Genomic DNA, 19,265 nt, shown 5'->3' with positions numbered 1-19,265 from the left:
GGCGGCATCTCCGGCGCGGCAAGTCTCGGTTCACAAATTTGGGAGGTATGGTGGTGTGTGTCCAAACTTAAATCTGAATTGCAAAATAAAACATTTGTGGGCCACATGCAAAAACAGCCAGTATTTACCCTGCACAGAAAAAAAATGGAAATGTATGTGCAGGGATTCGTAGCAACAGGATTTGTCCCAGACACAAGTTTCTGCTTTTTTGCTTTACTTACAGTACAGAACATGAATTAGATCCTGGAATGAAACCAATATGATACAATAACGTCCCAGCACTGACTTTATTCACTCCTCTGCCTCCCTCTTGTCCCAGTAATACTCAGTTGTACTATATCTGCAACATCTTCACCGTACTCCTGGTACAATTGCACCCCCCTAAGTCACACGATCCCCAATACACTACAGGTCACTTACTGTAACTTTGCAGTTCAATGCAAATGTTTTAATGAGCCAATCAGATCATTGCTTTCTTCTGTAACTTGCAGTGGACAAATAATATCTCATTTCTAATTGGTTGCTGGGGCTCAGTGGAAATAAATCGTCTGAATGCAGTAGTTATAGCGTAGCGCCAATGTCTTCGCTTCTCAGCGCCCTCACCTTGAGATTTACCCAATCTTCAGCCATTATTCCCTAACAATGTCCGGGCCTGGCTGAGCGGACCCTGCACTGAACGAGGTTTTCATTGTGAGGTCCCATCTGAGAGATAATTAGCGGACCAAGGAATTCTGCAGCAGGTAAACACTAAAGTTCATTCAACTTCTTAAACAATTTGTGGAGCCATAAATTATGTGAGCTGCCATTAGTTCCCCGTCCTTCACTTTATTCCTGGAGACTGGTTAGGCTTACACAAATGTCCTTTGTCTGGCAATAAATGTCATTACTCTCTGCCCGTTCCCTCTGCTGACAAAACATGTTTATTTGTCTGACTACAGCTCTGTCCCTGTTAAAAATAATAGGGTTCCCCCCCCCCCCCCCCCCACTGGTGGAAATGAGGCTTTCAGTGCAGATAAATGTCTGCTTCCGTAGTCTACAATCAAAGTTATCATTATCAAATGAAAGGGTGGGATGTGCCCATGAAGGCCCTCTGGCACCCCATCATTATCAGCGGTCATCATTTATATCGTTCAGTACCAGGTATACCTTCCTGCTCTATGCAGGGGTTACAGAATTATGCAGTGTGTTCTGCTTATTGGTTGCAATGGGAGGTGGGGGGTTAATTATTCATTATTCTACCTTCCCATGCTTACTCCTCTAGATAGCTGTGGGTTGTACAATATGAGAAGAGCCCACACTAGCTACAACTTGGCACCATAGGGTCGGCATCCACCATCGATGTCCGGAGGTTTAAAAACATCTCTTTGTTTTGTTTGGGTCAGGTATTTTCTCTGTGGCCATTCCTCATTGGTCAAACACTATCCACCATTGATGGTCAAAAACTATCCACCATTGCTGGTCAAAAACTATCCACCATTGCTGGTCAAACACTATCCACCATTGCTGGTCAAACACTATCCACCATTGATGGTCAAAAACTCTCCACCATTGATGGTCAAACACTATCCACCATTGATGGTCAAAAACTCTCCACTGTTGATGGTCAAACACTATCCACTGTTGATGGTCAAACACTATCCACCATTGATGGTCAAAAACTATCCACCATTGATGGTCAAACACTATCCACCTTTGATGGACAAAAACTCTCCACCATTGATGGTCAAACACTATCCACCATTGATGGTTACAAACTAACGGGGGTGAGGATTGAGGGGTCGACAGTGTCTACGTGACCAGTCAATAGCTTGACCACAAAGGGTTGACATGAAAAAGGTTGTCACTTACAAAATGTCAAGACAAGCAAAAGGTTTACAGGTAAAAAGATAAACACATAAAAAGGTTGACATGAATTTTTCACTTTTTTGTGTCCGTGTCAACACCTGTCCAATTAGTGTAGCGCGTACACTCGCACGGCTCACTTCACTCACGTTCCTAATCAGAGTTTATGTGGATTTTAAAGCGTGAAAAGTCCATGTCAACCTTTTCAACCATAAACCATTGCGATGTTGACCTTGTGTTGACCATTTTGTTAATGTCGACCTAGTGCATGTTGACCATATGGGGTCAACTGTCAACCACTGTCAACGTATCATCCGAATACCTATAAAAGGTCATATTAGGGTTACTAAATACACCTGAAATATTAGATCATTTTTAGTTGTTTAACAAAAATATACGGTTGATATAAAATGTCAGACTATAAAATAATCACAGCAATATTTGTGTGCCCCTTCGTCACTCCTATCGTGTGTGTGTGTGTGTGTGTGTCGCAGTGTGTACATGACTAGTATCAGCTTTCTTACACTGTTCTAGACTAGAGTAAACACCCCGACAAGTTTCATTAGCCACATTGCTGCTTTGTCTCAGCTGCCCAGATGAACGCCACAAGAATAACACAAAGGGAAACATTTTTTTCCTGAAAAGCTTCAGCAGAGGTAAAGACCGGGATTGTGAGCTTAGCCGGAATCTAATATTTGTTCTGTGCTGACAGAGATTGTGCTCTGAAGACTCATTGTACAAGCTGAAAACACATTTAAAAAAGTAAAGTCCATAATGCAATTGTGGAACAGTAACTTGCCCTGTACCGGGCATCAGCCAATCCATGGCAAGTACCCGTTCATCTTCATGCAGATATCTGTGGATTCCACCCACATCTGATGTATCGCAGGGGAGTGCGGCACATATGGGGTAGCACAGGGGTGTGCGGCACATCTGGGGTAGCTAGCGCAGGGGAGTGCGGCACATCTGACGTAGCGCAGGGGTGTGCGGCACATCTAATGTATCGCAGGTGTGTGCGGCACATTTGGTATATTGCAGGGGTGTGCGGCACATCTGGTATATTGCAGTGGTGTGCGGCACATCTGGTGTATCGCAGGGGTGTGCTGCACATCTGGTTAGCTAGTGCAGGGGTGTGCGGCACATCTGGTATATTGCAGGGGTGTGCGGCACATCTGATGTAGTGCAGGGGTGTGCGGCACATCTGGAATATTGCAGGGGTGTGTGGCACATCTGATGTAGCGCAGGGGTGTGCGGCACATCTGGTATATTGCTGGGGTGTGCAGCACATCTGGTGTAACTCAGGGGTGTGCTGCACATCTGGTATATTGCAGGGGTGTGCGGCACATCTGGTATATTGCAGGGGTGTGCGGCACATCTGGTGTAGCTAGTGCAGGGGTGTGCGGCACATCTGGTATATTGCAGGGGTGTGCGGCACATCTGATGTAGTGCAGTGGTGTGCGGCACATCTGGTATATTGCAGGGGTGTGTGGCACATCTGGTGTATCTCAGGGGTGTGCTGCACATCTGGTATATTGCAGGGGTATGCGGCACATCTGGTGTAGCTAGTGCCGGGGTGTGCGGCACATCTGGTATATTGCAGGGGTGTGCGGCACATCTGGTGTAGCTAGTGCAGGGGAGTGCGGCACATCTGGTATAGCGCAGGGGTGTGCGACACATCTGGTGTATTGCAGGGGTGTGCTGCACATCTGGAATATTGGTGGTATGTGTGGCACATCTGGTGTAGCTAGTGCAGGGGCGTGCGGCACATCTGGGGTAGCGCAGGGGTGTGTGGCACATCTGGGGTAGACCAGGGGTGTGCGGCACATATGGGGTAGCGCAGGGGTGTGCGGCACATCTGGTGTAGCTAGCGCAGGGGAGTGCGGCACATCTGACGTAGCGCAGGGGTGTGCGGCACATCTGATGTATCGCAGGGGTGTGCGACATCTGGTATAGCGCAGGGGTGTGCGACATCTGGTATAGCGCAGGGGTGTGCGACACATCTGTTATAGCTCAGGGGTGTGCGGCACATCTGGTGTATTGCAGATGTGTGCGGCACATCTGGTGCAGCTAGTGCAGGGGTGTGCAGCACATCTGGTATAGCGCAGGGGTGTGCGGCACATCTGGGGTAGACATGGGGTGTGCGGCACATCTGGGGTAGCGCATGGGTGCGTGGTACATCTGGGTTAGCACAGGGGTGTGTGGTACATCTGGGGTAGCGCAGGGGTGTGCGGTACATCTGGGGTAGCGCAAGGTTGTGCAGTACATCTGGTATAGCGCAGGGGTGTGCGACATCTGGTATAGCGCAGGGGTGTGCGGCACATCTGGTGTATTGCAGATGTGTGCGGCACATCTGGTGCAGCTAGTGCAGGGGTGTGCAGCACATCTGGTATAGCGCAGGGGTGTGCGGCACATCTGGGGTAGACCAGGAGTGTGCGGCACATATGAGGTAGCGCATGGGTGCGTGGTACATCTGGGTTAGCGCAGGGGTGTGTGGTACATCTGGGGTAGCGCAGGGGTGTGCGGTACATCTGGGGTAGCGCAGGGTTGTGCAGTACATCTGGGGTAGCGCGGGGGGGTACGGTCCTGCGTGTCACTCTGTGTCGGTATGGTCCTGTGTGCCGGTACGGTCTTGCCTCTTACTCTGTGTCGGTATGGTCCTGTGTGTCGGTACGGTTTTGTGTGTCACTCTGTGTTGGTATGGTCTTGCCTCTTACTCTGTGGTTCTGTGTGTCGGTCCGGTCCTGCGTATCACTCTGTGTCAGTATGGTCCTTTGTGCCGGTACGGTCCTGCGTGTCACTCTGTGTCGGTATGGTCCTGTGTGTCGGTACGGTCCTGCGTATCACTGTGTCAGTATGGTCCTTTGTGCCAGTACGGTCCTGCGTGTCACTCTGTGTCGGTATGGTCCTGTGTGTCGCTCTGTGTCGGTGTATGCAGCCATCTCTGCTATGGGCACGAGGTAACGTTGGTGCACTGAGCTGAGGAGAAGTGTCCCCTGCCCGGTGCGTGTACATAGTGAGGACATGAGTAATGCTTCCTGTCAGCGTTCCCCGACACTCGGGAACCCTGGCTAGAGTTGAGTGGCTGGTGTGCAAACAGCATTACTGCCTCGGAGCCATCGCCTTGTCAGCAGCAGAGAGAGAGCATCGGCCATGTCTGTTTGCAGTTCTGCTCTAAGCTCTGAGAGATGGGCCCGGCTCAGACAGCTCATTCCTCATGCATTGTATGGTGGGTGGTGGGAGATGAGCCGGGGACACGGTACATTGTGGCCCTGCTGAATGGGGTAGTCTGTTCCCCCGGCCACGTGTTTGCAGTGCATTTATTTGTGTCAGGCCTTAAGCAAACAGCATACCGCGAGCTCAGGCCCTCACCTGGGGCTCAGCGCACACACAGGACGTACCCTCGCTCACTTCATCACCGTGACACATTCTTTTGTTGCTAAATGGTTCCAAACCAAACAATCAGCACAGCTAATTAGCGGCTTTCAGAAAGCCCGGCCTGGTTATCCTGTCACATCCTGCCCGGCGAGTGCTTCTTAGCTGTAGGTGCCAGGCAGGTACCTGACGGTGGGATGAGCCCTGGAAGGAGGCCAAGTGGTTACGAAATGACGGCAGACCTGAGCTGACTGCTGCAAATTGCTTTATATCTGCAGGAAAATTCATTCATTCCCCAGTAACGATGCGCGTGCCGCTGCAGAATGCGCCAAAATAATGCGCAGCAAACCAACGCATGTTTCACGTTCCCCAAACGGCAAAACTACCGGTATCAATGTATAGAGCCACACGCGGAGGGAACCCGCTGACTTTACCTCAGACGGGGGTAGGAGCACGATCTCCTCACGCCTAGACACCGTGCGCACACCTAGTGACCTGAGGTAATATCCTGTTCCCTTTATGGCCGTGGTTACTATATAACTTATATAGCCTAGTGCTGTGCTCCTTCCATCCGGATGTGCCTGACATGATGTGATCTCCTCAGTCCTCACAGTACATTTCCACCCACACGTTTATTCCTGTAGACTTTAGCCCCTCCATCTTCCCGGGCCCTGGACTGGCGGGAAAGCTGCAGGTTCTGCGCTGGATTGCGGCTGAATATCTACGTTTATTGGTCGTAAACTTGTCAAACATTAATTCAAAGTGTGGCAAGGGTGGATGATGGCTGTGGCCAGAAGGACCGGTTACGGGCCGCAATGTGGAAATGCCATTTTATAGAGACATCTCTTATATATTTAGCCAGATCTGTCACTCATCCCCTGTGTAGGTAACGTTCCCGCCCAGCAGGATACACAAATCCGCCCCCTCCAGGGAAAAGTGTTCTATGTGTATAACGTTCTACACATCCAGATCCCACCCCCTTGACATCACCTCTCCCCGCCCAGCTAGGGCTACAGTACACACCCACCATCAGCCATTACTCCACAGCCACCATCCACCATTACTCCCGCACCTCCCCCCCTCTGCCAGCAAACTGACACCCACAACCCCCCTCCCGCGATTCGCGGCACCCCCGCGACCCCCCCTCCCACCATTCGCGGCAACCCCGCGACCCCCCCTCCCCCCATTCGCGGGACTCCCGCGACCCCCTCCTCCCCCCATTCGCGGGACCCCCGCAACCCCCCCTCCCCCATTCGCGGTACCCCCCGTGATTTGCAGACCCCTGCCCCCTCCCGCGATTCACGGAACCCCCCGTATCGCCCCCCTTCCCGCAATTTGCAGACCCCCTCGGCACCACCCGCCCCCCCTCCCGCGATTCGCGCCCCCCCCCCCGCGATTCACATCCACCTCCCGCGCCCCCTCCCGCAATTTGGAGACCCCCTCCCGCGATTCGCGCCCCCCCCCCCTCCCGCAATTCACGCCCCCCTCATGCAATTCACGGCACCCCCCCACGACCCCACTCCCGCGATTTGCGGGACCCCCGCGACCCCCCTCCCGCGATTCGCAGGACCCCCGCGTCCCACCCCACCCACGATTCGCGGGACCCCCGCGCCCCACCCCACTTCGTGACCCCTCCGGCGATTCGCCCCTCCCGCGATTTGCGGACCACCGCCCCCTCTTGCGATTCACAGCACACCCGTTCCTGCAATTTGTGACCCCCCCCTCCCGCAATTCGCGCCCCCCCTCCCACGATTCTGCAAACACCCCCCCCCCCCCCTGTGCGAATTGCAGACCCCCGCCCCCTCCCGCGATTTATGGAACCCCCCCCCCCCGTAGCGCCCACCTCACGCAATTTGCGGACCCCCTCTGCAACTCCCGCGCCCCCTCCAGCGATTTGCAGACCCCCCGCCATTCACACACCCCCGCACGCGCCCCCTCCCGCAATTTGCAGACCTCCTGCGATTCGCAGACCCCCCCTCCCGCAATTCACGCCCCCTCACACAATTCACAGCACCCCCTGCACCCCCCCTCCTGCGATTCGCAGCCCCCCACGACCACCCCTCCCGCAATTCATGCCCCCTCCCACAATTCACGGACTCCCATGGCACCCCCCCTGTGCCCCCCTCCCTTGATTCACGGCACCCCCCGCGCCCCTCCCGCCATTTACGGACCTCCACAATCCCCCCTCCCACAATTCATTGACCCCGTACACCCCCCCTCCCGCAATTTGCAGACCCCCCTGACCCCCTTCCGGCAATTCCAACCCCCCAGCGGACCAACTCAAGTTGCAATACAGGCATCTTACATACAATTCTAACCATATTTCTCACAATACAAACGTTCACAAATTAAGGGGGCGCAGCCCCTTACGCCGGTGTGAAGAGCGCCCGTAGGGCGCGATGAATCACCTAGTTAGGGTATATTTACTAAGATGGGAGTTCTGTTATAAATGGGATGTTGCTGTGGGCAACCAATCAGATTCTCTCTATTATCTTCTATAAGGTACTAAATAAATAATTAGAATGGAATTGGTTGCTAAGGGCAACATCCCATATCTCTAAATAAACTCCACAGAGTGCACACTGGTCCGGTCGGAAAAGGGGCCAACCACCAGCTCCTGCAGAGAGGACAGGGTCGGACCTGACATTTTGGCGGGAAGGGGCTGTTGCTCAGCAGGCCGGATGCAATTGCGAGTGATTTGTTCATTTGTTTGCAGGGAGATTGATTTGGTATTTATAGGGTTATGGGTCATTGGGTCGAACAAATTAAGGTCAACCACTGAAGGTCGACACATGCAAAAGGTCAACAGGGTCGACACAAACATTAGGTCGACATGATTTTTTCACCTTTTTTGTCCCGAATGTTGACATGGACACAGAAAAAGTGTACGCGTCCCCTCCGTGGCTTGCTGCGCTCGCCATGGTTTAGGCGCTATTGTATTCTCCCTCCACTCCCTAGTTGATGGCAGAGCATGAAATACCACCTGTCGGCACATGTCATCTCGAAATAAAGGGAAAACCCCATGTCAATCCTTTCACTGTCAACCTTCCTAATGTCGACCTAATGCTTTTGTCAACCTTTTGACCTGTCGACCTTAGCCATGTCAACCTTTTGCATGTGTCGACCTAAGGCCTGTCCAGTGGCGTAACTATAGCCCCGCAGCCACCGCTGGGGCGGGGAGGTGCTGAGTAACTGTGGGCGCCGGTCTGCGGGGCTATAGTTACGTGTAGCTGTGTGGAGCATCCCCTTACCCCTCCATTCCAGGTCCGGCGGCGCAAATATCCTCCTGGCTCCGTCTCCTGCAGTTCTAATGAAAAATTACACCACAAAATGGCTGCCCCCATACAGCAGACAGTTTTTTAGGAATGTTAGAGCAGGCGGCGTTCTCCTCTAGCATCCTTAAAAACTGTCTGCTATTAGGGGGCAGCCATTTTGTGGTGTCATTTTTCATTAGAACTGCAGGAGACGGAGCCAGGAGGATATCTGCGCCGCCGGACCTGGAATGCGGCGGCAGCATGCGGAGGGGTAAGGGGGATGCTTAACTTTACTTGGGCGGGTGGGGCTAGTCGGAGGGGGGGGGGGTGGCGCTGTCAATATCGTGGGGGGGGGGGGCGCAAAAATGTTAGTAACACCACTGGGCCTGTCAACCTTCAGTAGTCGACCGAATGCATGTCAACCTTAATTGTGTCGACCCAACAACTATACCATTTATAGATGATACAGTATATATATATAGTTGTGTAGTTATTGGGGACATCTCTGTCCCCACGAGTCACAATCCGATCTCCCGGGCTCTAGCTTATCACCCTGTACAGGCTGCACAATACGCCGCACTGTGCTACGCCCTCACCTGCCCCAGGTTAATAAGTGCCAGGATCCGTGACTTCTGCTCCTTGTCTGGGTGTTTTTATTTTGCAATTCTTCACCTTTTATCTGTGATTTCCGTTCCTGGGCGCAGACCTTTGGATAGAGGCGGCAGGTGCACCCAGACAGCGGTGCGGCCAGGCCTTGGGAGCCGGCACAGTCTGGTGATAAGAGGGGGAGGGAGAGGCCATTAGTCACTGTGCCCTCACCTCTGGCTGCACAGCTGCACCCATACAAATCACCAGGGTGGCAAATTAGGGCCATAAAGGCCTGATTGATTCTGATTTAATACTGTATTTCCACCGGTTTACCCCGACCTGGCCTCACTATCTCTCCCTGCAAATATGTCGCAGCGGGGGATGTGGGGCGCTGTTCTAGAGATGTATTACCAGCCTGTATAGAGATGTATTACCAGCCTGTATATAGAGTTATTACCAGCCTGTATAGAGATGTATTACCAGCCTGTTTAGAGATGTATTACCAGCCTGTATAGAGATGTATTACCAGCCTGTATAGAGATGTATTACCAGCCTGTATAGAGATGTATTACCAGCCTGTATAGAAATGTATTACCAGCCTGTATAGAGATGTATTACCAGCCTGTATAGAGATGTATTACCAGCCTGTATATAGAGTTATTACCAATCTGTATATAGAGTAATTACCAGCCTTTATATAGATGTATTATTGGCCTGTATACGAGTTGCTGCAGCTCATACCATCATTGCGTGTGGTTGGGTTGTGGCCGTGTCAGTGTGCGGAGCCCAGAGACGGGGACAAAATCTTCCAGACTGTTCCAAAAGATCCTTGTTGTGCAGAATTTCAGCCCTGATGTTCCCAGTCCTGTGATCACCGCGCCCTTGTGCGTTCCCAGTCCTGTGGTCACTGCGCCCTTGTGTGTTCCCAGTCCTGTGATCACAGCGCCCTTGTGCGTTCCCAGTCCTGTGGTCACTGCGCCCTTGTGTGTTCCCAGTCCTGTGATCACAGCGCCCTTGTGCGTTCCAAGTCCTGTGATCACAGCGCCCTTGTGCGTTCCCAGTCCTGTGATCACAGCGCCCTTGTGCGTTCCCAGTCCTGTGATCACAGCGCCCTTGCGCGTTCCCAGTCCTGTGATCACCGCGCCCTTGCGCGTTCCCAGTCCTGTGGTCACCGCATCCTTGTGCGTTCCCAGTCCTGTGATCACTGCGCCCTTGTGCGTTCCCAGTCCTGTGATCACCGTGTCCTTGTGTGTTTCCAGTCCTGTGATCACTGCGCCCTTGTGCGTTCCCAGTCCTGTGATTGCCGCGCCCTTGTGCGTTCCCAGTCCTGTGGTCACTGCGCCCTTGTGCGTTCCGAGTCCTCTGGTCACCGCGTCCTTGTGCAATCTCAGTCCTGTGACCACCGCGTCCTTGTGCAATCTCAGTCCTGTGACCACCGCGTCCTTGTGCGTTCCCAGTCCTGTGATCACAGCGCCCTTGTGCGTTCCCAGTCCTGTGGTCACTGCGCCCTTGTGTGTTCCCAGTCCTGTGATCACAGCGCCCTTGTGCGTTCCCAGTCCTGTGGTCACTGCGCCCTTGTGTGTTCCCAGTCCTGTGATCACAGCGCCCTTGCGCGTTCCCAGTCCTGTGATCACCGCGCCCTTGCGCGTTCCCAGTCCTGTGGTCACCGCATCCTTGTGCGTTCCCAGTCCTGTGATCACTGCGCCCTTGTGCGTTCCCAGTCCTGTGATCACCGTGTCCTTGTGTGTTTCCAGTCCTGTGATCACTGCGCCCTTGTGCGTTCCCAGTCCTGTGATTGCCGCGCCCTTGTGCGTTCCCAGTCCTGTGGTCACTGCGCCCTTGTGCGTTCCGAGTCCTCTGGTCACCGCGTCCTTGTGCAATCTCAGTCCTGTGACCACCGCGTCCTTGTGCAATCTCAGTCCTGTGACCACCGCGTCCTTGTGCGTTCCCAGTCCTGTGATCACAGCGCCCTTGTGCGTTCCCAGTCCTGTGATCACAGCGCCCTTGTGCGTTCCCAGTCCTGTGGTCACTGCGCCCTTGTGTGTTCCCAGTCCTGTGATCACAGCGCCCTTGTGCGTTCCCAGTCCTGTGGTCACTGCGCCCTTGTGTGTTCCCAGTCCTGTGATCACAGCGCCCTTGTGCGTTCCAAGTCCTGTGATCACAGCGCCCTTGTGCGTTCCCAGTCCTGTGATCACAGCGCCCTTGCGCGTTCCCAGTCCTGTGATCACCGCGCCCTTGCGCGTTCCCAGTCCTGTGGTCACCGCATCCTTGTGCGTTCCCAGTCCTGTGATCACTGCGCCCTTGTGCGTTCCCAGTCCTGTGATCACCGTGTCCTTGTGTGTTTCCAGTCCTGTGATCACTGCGCCCTTGTGCGTTCCCAGTCCTGTGATTGCCGCGCCCTTGTGCGTTCCCAGTCCTGTGGTCACTGCGCCCTTGTGCGTTCCGAGTCCTCTGGTCACCGCGTCCTTGTGCAATCTCAGTCCTGTGACCACCGCGTCCTTGTGCAATCTCAGTCCTGTGACCACCGCGTCCTTGTGCGTTCCCAGTCCTGTGATCACCGCGTCCTTTTGCGTCCCCAGTCCTGTGGTCACTGCGTCCTTGTACGTTCCCAGTCCTCTGGTCACCGCATCCTTGTGCGTTCCCAGTCCTGTGATCACCGCGTCCTTGTGTGTTCCCAGTCCTCTGGTCACCGCACACCTGCTCCGCAATCCCTCTCCTACAAGCACCACATCCACTTTATCTCTCTCCGCCTATATAACATATACCTGGGAACACTATTATCAGTCTGAACATTATTATCCTCATTATTCCTTTATACAACTTTCAATACTAATACTATTGTCTTTTATTTCAGGTGTGAGAGCTGTGGAGCCGTCTTCCATACGGACTGCAAAGTGAGGACTGTCCCCTGCCCCCGCTGTGTGCGGAAGGAGCTGCAGAAGAAGCAGAAGTCCTTCTGGAAGCGTCTGAACGTGGACGACAGCCTGGAGGAATCCTGCCATATGTTTGAGCTGTCGTACCAGAGCACATGACTGTGGCCCTCGTCTTCTCGTACCGGTGGCCCCATACCTAACCAGCCGACGTCCCTGCTAGAAGCTGGCACTTACTAAGATGTCCCCAACCAGCTTTCTGATATATCTTCCTCTAGTCAGTGCTATTGTGGCCCCCTTGTTACCTTCAGCTAAGGACAAGGAACTGTGTCACCTCCTATTATACTGCATGCTGTCACATAGGACATCCTGGTTCTGCCATTAATCTAGCGATCTCTTCTTATGTTGGGTATTTCACATTGTAATTTTTGCTGGCAACCATCTTGGATGCGTGACTAGTGACTCCCCCGCAAAAAATTGTGCTACACTCTTGCTGACTCACTGGTCCACATTGGTGATTTATCTGATGTACCTGGCTGAAGGTGGATATGTTAAGGTGCTTACAGGTGCTGCTATGTTGGGCTTTTGGAAACATTTTATTTATTGGCTTTAGCTAGTCCTTTCAGGATAACTATATTTATGACAGCAGAAGAGATGGACAAATAGCGGTACTCCTGATGAAACTGTGGCACTCTGGATGAAACTGCCGAACTTTGGCTGAAACGTCGGCACACCAGGTGAAACAGTGGTACTTTGGCTGAAACGGCGGTACACCGGATGAAACGGTGGTACTTTGGCTGAAATGGTGGTACACCAGGTGAAACGGTGGTACTTTGGCTGACACAACGGTACTCTGTCTGAAACGGTGGTACTTTGGCTGAAACGACGGTACTCTGTCTGAAACGGTGGTACTTTGGCTGAAACGACGGTACTCTGTCTGAAACGGTGGTACTCCGGCTGAAACTTGACTGCATCTTGCATGATAACCACTAGTTGCCCCAAAGCTGCAAGGAAGGGCAGTTGTTAATAAAATATCTGCAACATAGTTTCCATGTTGTTTCCCTACTGCCTGTTCTCCGCCCTGACGATCCGCCTGATTGTATTTGCCCGGTGTCAGGTTACTGCGCGTTGGATGAAATGTGTTGCAGGTGTCCCAGGCATTGTCGCACATCTTTCTATTAATCTCTAGCCCTCAAGGAGAAGACGTTTTGTCCGAGAACAATGCGTTGCGTCTTGTGTTTTTCTTTCCCTTTGCAGAGCAGCAAACATCCCTCGATCCACGTCTTGCAGAAATGTATTTGATGCTTTGTGTGTGAGCACCCAGCACATACAATGGGTGCGGTGCAGTCGCTGGATCTCTGTGGTGGCAGCAGCCTCAGATCATGGCTTTGTGCAGTCCCGGAGACCGCAGGCACTACAAAGCCCAGACCAGTCTTTATGTTTCAGGGCGTCTTTGTTCTAGGGCATAGATCAAAGAACCAAAATGATTATCCAGCTCTTTTATGTCCGGCGGCCTCTTTATTACCAATAATGTGGAATCCTTGCACCTAGTACTGTCCTACTATTATTTATTAAGTTATTTCTATAGTGCTCACATATTCCGCAGCGCTGTACAGAGAATATTTAGCCATCCTGCACCAGTGGAGCTTACAATCTATATTCCTTACCACAGTGCACATACGTACTCAGCGTGGTTGAGGAAACCCACACAAACATGGGGTGAGCGTACAAACTCCACACAGACAGCACTGCGCTAGGTTCTGAACCCAACACCTTGGTGCTGTGAGGAGTTAATGCTGACCACTACGTCAACCGTGCTGCGCAGAGAGGCTAACCTGTCACATAGCCCACATTACACTGTTAAATTTTTTGGGGAAAAAAGGAATGAGAGATAGATACATTTACATTGAATCATCAGCACCATTTCCCAGCACTTTACCAAGTATAGCAGCTTTTACTAACTGCTTTGGGGCTCATCTACATTTGTATATAATACCCCTTTTACACCAAAACGCCGGGTCGCACCCGGCTTTTTTAGACCCAGGTTCAAGCCGGGTGCGACCCGGCGTTTAGTGCCATTTACACCAGGCGGACAGCCCGACCCGCACCCGCGCCCGCCCCCCCCCCGGAGCTTGGAGATGACAGCGCGATGAGATCTCCAAGCGCCAATCACCGCCGCGCGCCGCCGCCGGACCGGAACGCTGCTGGGGGCAGCCCAGCACTAAGGTAAGCTGCTGGGCTGCCCCCAGTCCCCGCGCACACTCCCCCCGCCGTTGCACAGGAGGTGAATGGATGCCGCACACAGGCATCCGTTCACCTCCCTCCCCCGCCGCCGCTGCTGCTGCTGTCTGCAGGGTATAGCAGACAGCAGCGCCGGCTGTCAGTGACTGTCAGGCTGACAACCTGTCCAACCTGCGGACGCTGCGGTCCGCAGGTTGGGCGTTCCCCATTCATGTAAATGGGAGCCGGGTCATCCGACCCGGCGTTCCCATTTACACCGCCCTCTACCCAGGTCCTAGCCGTGTTCTACCCAGTCCCGTGTAAAGGGACACAGTTTTAGGGATTTACACCGCCGAAGATCCGGGTCTGACCCGCCGCTGACCCGGATTTTTCGGCGGTGTAAAAGGGGTATTAGTCAGATGTAGCAGAACACACCCACCCTTCTAGGTGCCACATTCACAATCTCTCCATATATGGAATTAGACACACCCTGTGGGTGGAGCATGACACGCCCCCTCAATGGGGCTCTGTGCAAAATTCTATTACCAACTTATAACCTCCATGAAACTAGTTTTCAAAAGTAGACAAACATGTATATAGTAGATATATTCCACAGGACTGGGAACGCACAAGGGCGCGGTAATCACATAGACCAGGTAAAAAGTTCAAAATTGCCCTTTTATTTTTCCTGCAGCAGCTTGGACATTCCCAGGTACTCCAGCAGTAACAGGTTACAGCGTTGTCTTTTGCAGTCAAAGAAACAATCCAGATAACAAGGCTCCTATTGCAATCCCAGAATCCCAGCCGATCACCTGGGCAGCTAGACTGCCATCAGGAGCATTGTTAACAGAAACCATTTTTAAAGGCAGCTCACAGGTGCCACCAATCAAATCTCCTGCAGTAGATTCCTGGACTGGATCACTGATTAACTACTGCAGTGTGCTTAACACAGGGAAAACCTATTCACCCTGTCACTATAGATATATATATAGTTATCAGGGGATTCACCCCATGCACACACGCCTTCTGGAGAGTGGCCACACCCCCTAAACACAGGCTCCTGCCTGTGTCAAAATGTTGACACCTGAAAAAAGATCATGTCGACCTTTTTCAGGTGTCAACATTTTGACTTAGGTCAACTTGGAAAAAAGTTGAGTATTTCCTGTTTATTTCTTGTTTAAAGTGGTTTTTCGTTCTTAACTATCCACGTGGACATAGAGTAAGAATATATTCGGGTGCTGAGCGCAACGAGTCACCGCGTCCCCTCGTATGGCTTGCTACACTCACCATGCCAGGGGACGCGGTACACTTATATGGTGCCCATGTTGATTTATGTTGACATTGACACAGTAAAAAAACTCATGTCAACCATTTCTATGCGTTACCCTTTTGACTGTCAACCTTTGAACATGTCGAACTTTTCCATGTGTCCACCTTTTGACTGTTGACCAATAGTGCTCATCCTATTAACCGTCAACCCTATGACCCATACGTGCTTAGGGTGTCGGTGATGCCATACATGAGTCCTGAGATATTCATTGATGATCACCATCGGTAGTGCCATCAGTGTCTTCTATCGATGGTAAATAACCACTCACAGGGAAACCATTGATGGTTTTACCCACCGATGGTCATCCTGCTCTATGACATGCTGGGCTTCCAGCCAATGAGAACCGGAAGAGACCAGGCTTTGCGGGTGGATCTGGGGCAGAACTAGACTCAGTGTCCCAACATTAAATAACAGAAAAATCCATTGCGGGGGAGATCTCTGCAATCAATGACAAAACTTAACATCGGCTGACAACCATCGATGGTTGCTCAGTTGGCAAATCGCATACTTAAAGAAAAAAGACTTGTAACCTCCTTTGAGCAACCAAAGGTACAACCATGGACTATTTCATGGTCTCTCTCACACACACACATATATATATATATATATATATATACACACGCCTCTGCATGGCCACGTCCATATTATATACAGCAAGACGTGTTATTATCAGCTCAGTCCGAATATTCTTTAACATAAACGCAATACGCCGCTGACAGCTCCTCACTGCGTCCCCCGTAATTACACGAGATGGGACCTGCCAGCAGCCGTTATCCAGCCTTTCCCTATAGTTTGTGGTCGGACGGGACTAAAATAAGGAATGCACAACAGAAATAACTGCAGCAGCGATGTGGGCTGCGTGCTGTACCGGGCCTGACTCAGCTCTCCGAGCAGCCATAATGAGGGGGTAGATGGGACGGGGCATCGGGCTTTGGCTGAGCGGTTTCTCAGTCTCCGCTGAGGCCTCGTAGATGCATAGATCATGTTTTATCTGGGATGTAAGTGATTTTGGCCGAGATGTACTAAGCCTTGAAAAGTGGTAAAATGGAGAGTGATAATCCACCAACCAATCAGCTCCTAATTGTCATTTATCAAACATCCTGTGACATGGCAGTTAGCAGCTGATTGGCTGGCTGTTTATCACTCTCACACTCTCCACATCTCGGAGAGTGTGAGAGAATTTTCGGTCTAATCACGATTTTGTCATCTGTCGCAGGAGGTTTAAACAAAGTCAGAAAGTTAATGGGAGGATTAATGAGCTCATGAATTAGGAAGCTTTGTGACATAAAATGCAAATGAGCAAAAACAAAAAGCAATGATTTTGTCCTACATCCTGCAAATCTATCCCAGCATTCTGTACACTGTAGTATACACAGATCTATCCCAGCTCCCAGCAGACTCTACACTGTAGTATACACAGATCTATCCCAGCATTCTGTACACTGTAGTATACACAGATCTATCCCAGCATTCTGTACACTGTAGTATACACAGATCTATCCCAGCATTCTGTACACTGTAGTATACACAGATCTATCCCAGCTCCCAGCAGTCTGTACACTGTAGTGTACGCAGATCTATCCCAGCTCCCAGAAGTCTGTACACTGTAGTATACGCAGATCTATCCCAGCTCCCAGCATTCTGTACACTGTAGTATACGCAGATCCATCCCAGCTCCCAGCATTCTGTACACTGTAGAATACGCAGATCTATCCCAGCATTCTGTACACTGTAGTATATGCAGATCTATCCCAGCATTCTGTACACTGTAGTATACACAGATCTATCCCAGCATTCTGTACACTATAGTATACACAGATCTATCCCAGCAGTCTGTACACTGTAGTATACACAGATCTATCCCAGCGCCCAGCAGTCTGTACACTGTAGTATACGCAGATCTATCCCAGCATTCTGTACACTGTAGTATACACAGATCCATCCCAGCTCCCAGTATTCTGTACACTGTAGTATACACAGATCTATCCCAGCTCCCAGCATTCTGTACACTGTAGTATACGCAGATCTATCCCAGCTCCCAGCATTCTGTACACTAGTATACGCAGATCAATCCCAGCTCCCAGCATTCTGTACACTGTAGTATACGCATATCTATCCCAGCTCCCAGCATTCTGTACACTGTAGTATACGCAGATCTATCCCAGCTCCCAGAATTCTGTACACTGTAGTATACACAGATCTATCCCAGCATTCTGTACGCTGTAGTATACACAGATCTATCCCAGCATTCTGTACGCTGTAGTATACACAGATCTATCCCAGCATTCTGTACACTATAGTATACACAGATCTATCCCAGCATTCTGTACACTGTATTATACACAGATCTATCCCAGCTCCCAGCATTCTGTACACTGTAGTATACACAGATCTATCCCAGCTCCCAGCATTCTGTACACTGTAGTATACACAGATCTATCCCAGCTCCCAGCAGTCTGTACACTGTAGTGTACGCAGATCTATCCCAGCTCCCAGAAGTCTGTACACTGTAGTATACGCAGATCTATCCCAGCTCCCAGCATTCTGTACACTGTAGTATACGCAGATCCATCCCAGCTCCCAGCATTCTGTACACTGTAGAATACGCAGATCTATCCCAGCATTCTGTACACTGTAGTATATGCAGATCTATCCCAGCATTCTGTACACTGTAGTATACACAGATCTATCCCAGCATTCTGTACACTATAGTATACACAGATCTATCCCAGCAGTCTGTACACTGTAGTATACACAGATCTATCCCAGCGCCCAGCAGTCTGTACACTGTAGTATACGCAGATCTATCCCAGCATTCTGTACACTGTAGTATACACAGATCCATCCCAGCTCCCAGTATTCTGTACACTGTAGTATACACAGATCTATCCCAGCTCCCAGCATTCTGTACACTGTAGTATACGCAGATCTATCCCAGCTCCCAGCATTCTGTACACTAGTATACGCAGATCAATCCCAGCTCCCAGCATTCTGTACACTGTAGTATACGCATATCTATCCCAGCTCCCAGCATTCTGTACACTGTAGTATACGCAGATCTATCCCAGCTCCCAGAATTCTGTACACTGTAGTATACACAGATCTATCCCAGCATTCTGTACGCTGTAGTATACACAGATCTATCCCAGCATTCTGTACGCTGTAGTATACACAGATCTATCCCAGCATTCTGTACACTATAGTATACACAGATCTATCCCAGCATTCTGTACACTGTATTATACACAGATCTATCCCAGCTCCCAGCATTCTGTACACTGTAGTATACACAGATCTATCCCAGCTCCCAGCATTCTGTACACTGTAGTATACACAGATCTATCCCAGCGCCCAGCAGTCTGTACACTGTAGTATACGCAGATCTATCCCAGCTCCCAGCATTCTGTACACTGTAGTATACGCAGATCTATCCCAGCTCCCAGCATTCTGTACACTGTAGTATACGCAGATCTATCCCAGCTCCCAGCATTCTGTACACTGTAGTATACGCAGATCTCTACCATCTCCCAGCATTCTGTACACTGTAGTATACGCAGATCCATCCCAGCTCCCAGCATTCTGTACACTGTAGTATACGCAGATCTATCCCAGCTCCCAGCATTCTGTACACTGTAAAATACGCAGATCCATCCCAGCTCCCAGCATTCTGTACACTGTAGTATACGCAGATCTATCCCAGCTCCCAGCATTCTGTACACTGTAGTATACGCAGATCTATCCCAGCTCCCAGCATTCTGTACACTCTAGTATACGCAGATCTATCCCAGC

General features: G+C 51.1%; 1 protein-coding gene across 1 annotated transcript in view; it reads left to right on the top strand.

The window, feature by feature from the left end:
* PLEKHM3 (pleckstrin homology domain containing M3) overlaps window positions 1–12,971 on the top strand; it is a 94,290-nt gene extending 81,319 nt beyond the window's left edge. The window contains exon 8 of the mRNA XM_083154226.1: window positions 11,911–12,971. Coding sequence (XP_083010352.1) covers window positions 11,911–12,088 — 178 coding nt within the window. The 3' untranslated portion in view covers window positions 12,089–12,971. The remainder of the gene's footprint in view (window positions 1–11,910) is intronic.
* Window positions 12,972–19,265: the final 6,294 nt, after the last annotated feature.

Source organism: Crinia signifera, chromosome 7 (genome assembly GCF_055691185.1).
Source record: "Crinia signifera chromosome 7, ASM5569118v1, whole genome shotgun sequence".
Classification (NCBI taxonomy): domain Eukaryota; kingdom Metazoa; phylum Chordata; class Amphibia; order Anura; family Myobatrachidae; genus Crinia; species Crinia signifera.
The sequence above is the reverse complement of the archived record's forward strand: the minus strand, read 5'-3'. Positions and strand labels throughout refer to the sequence as shown.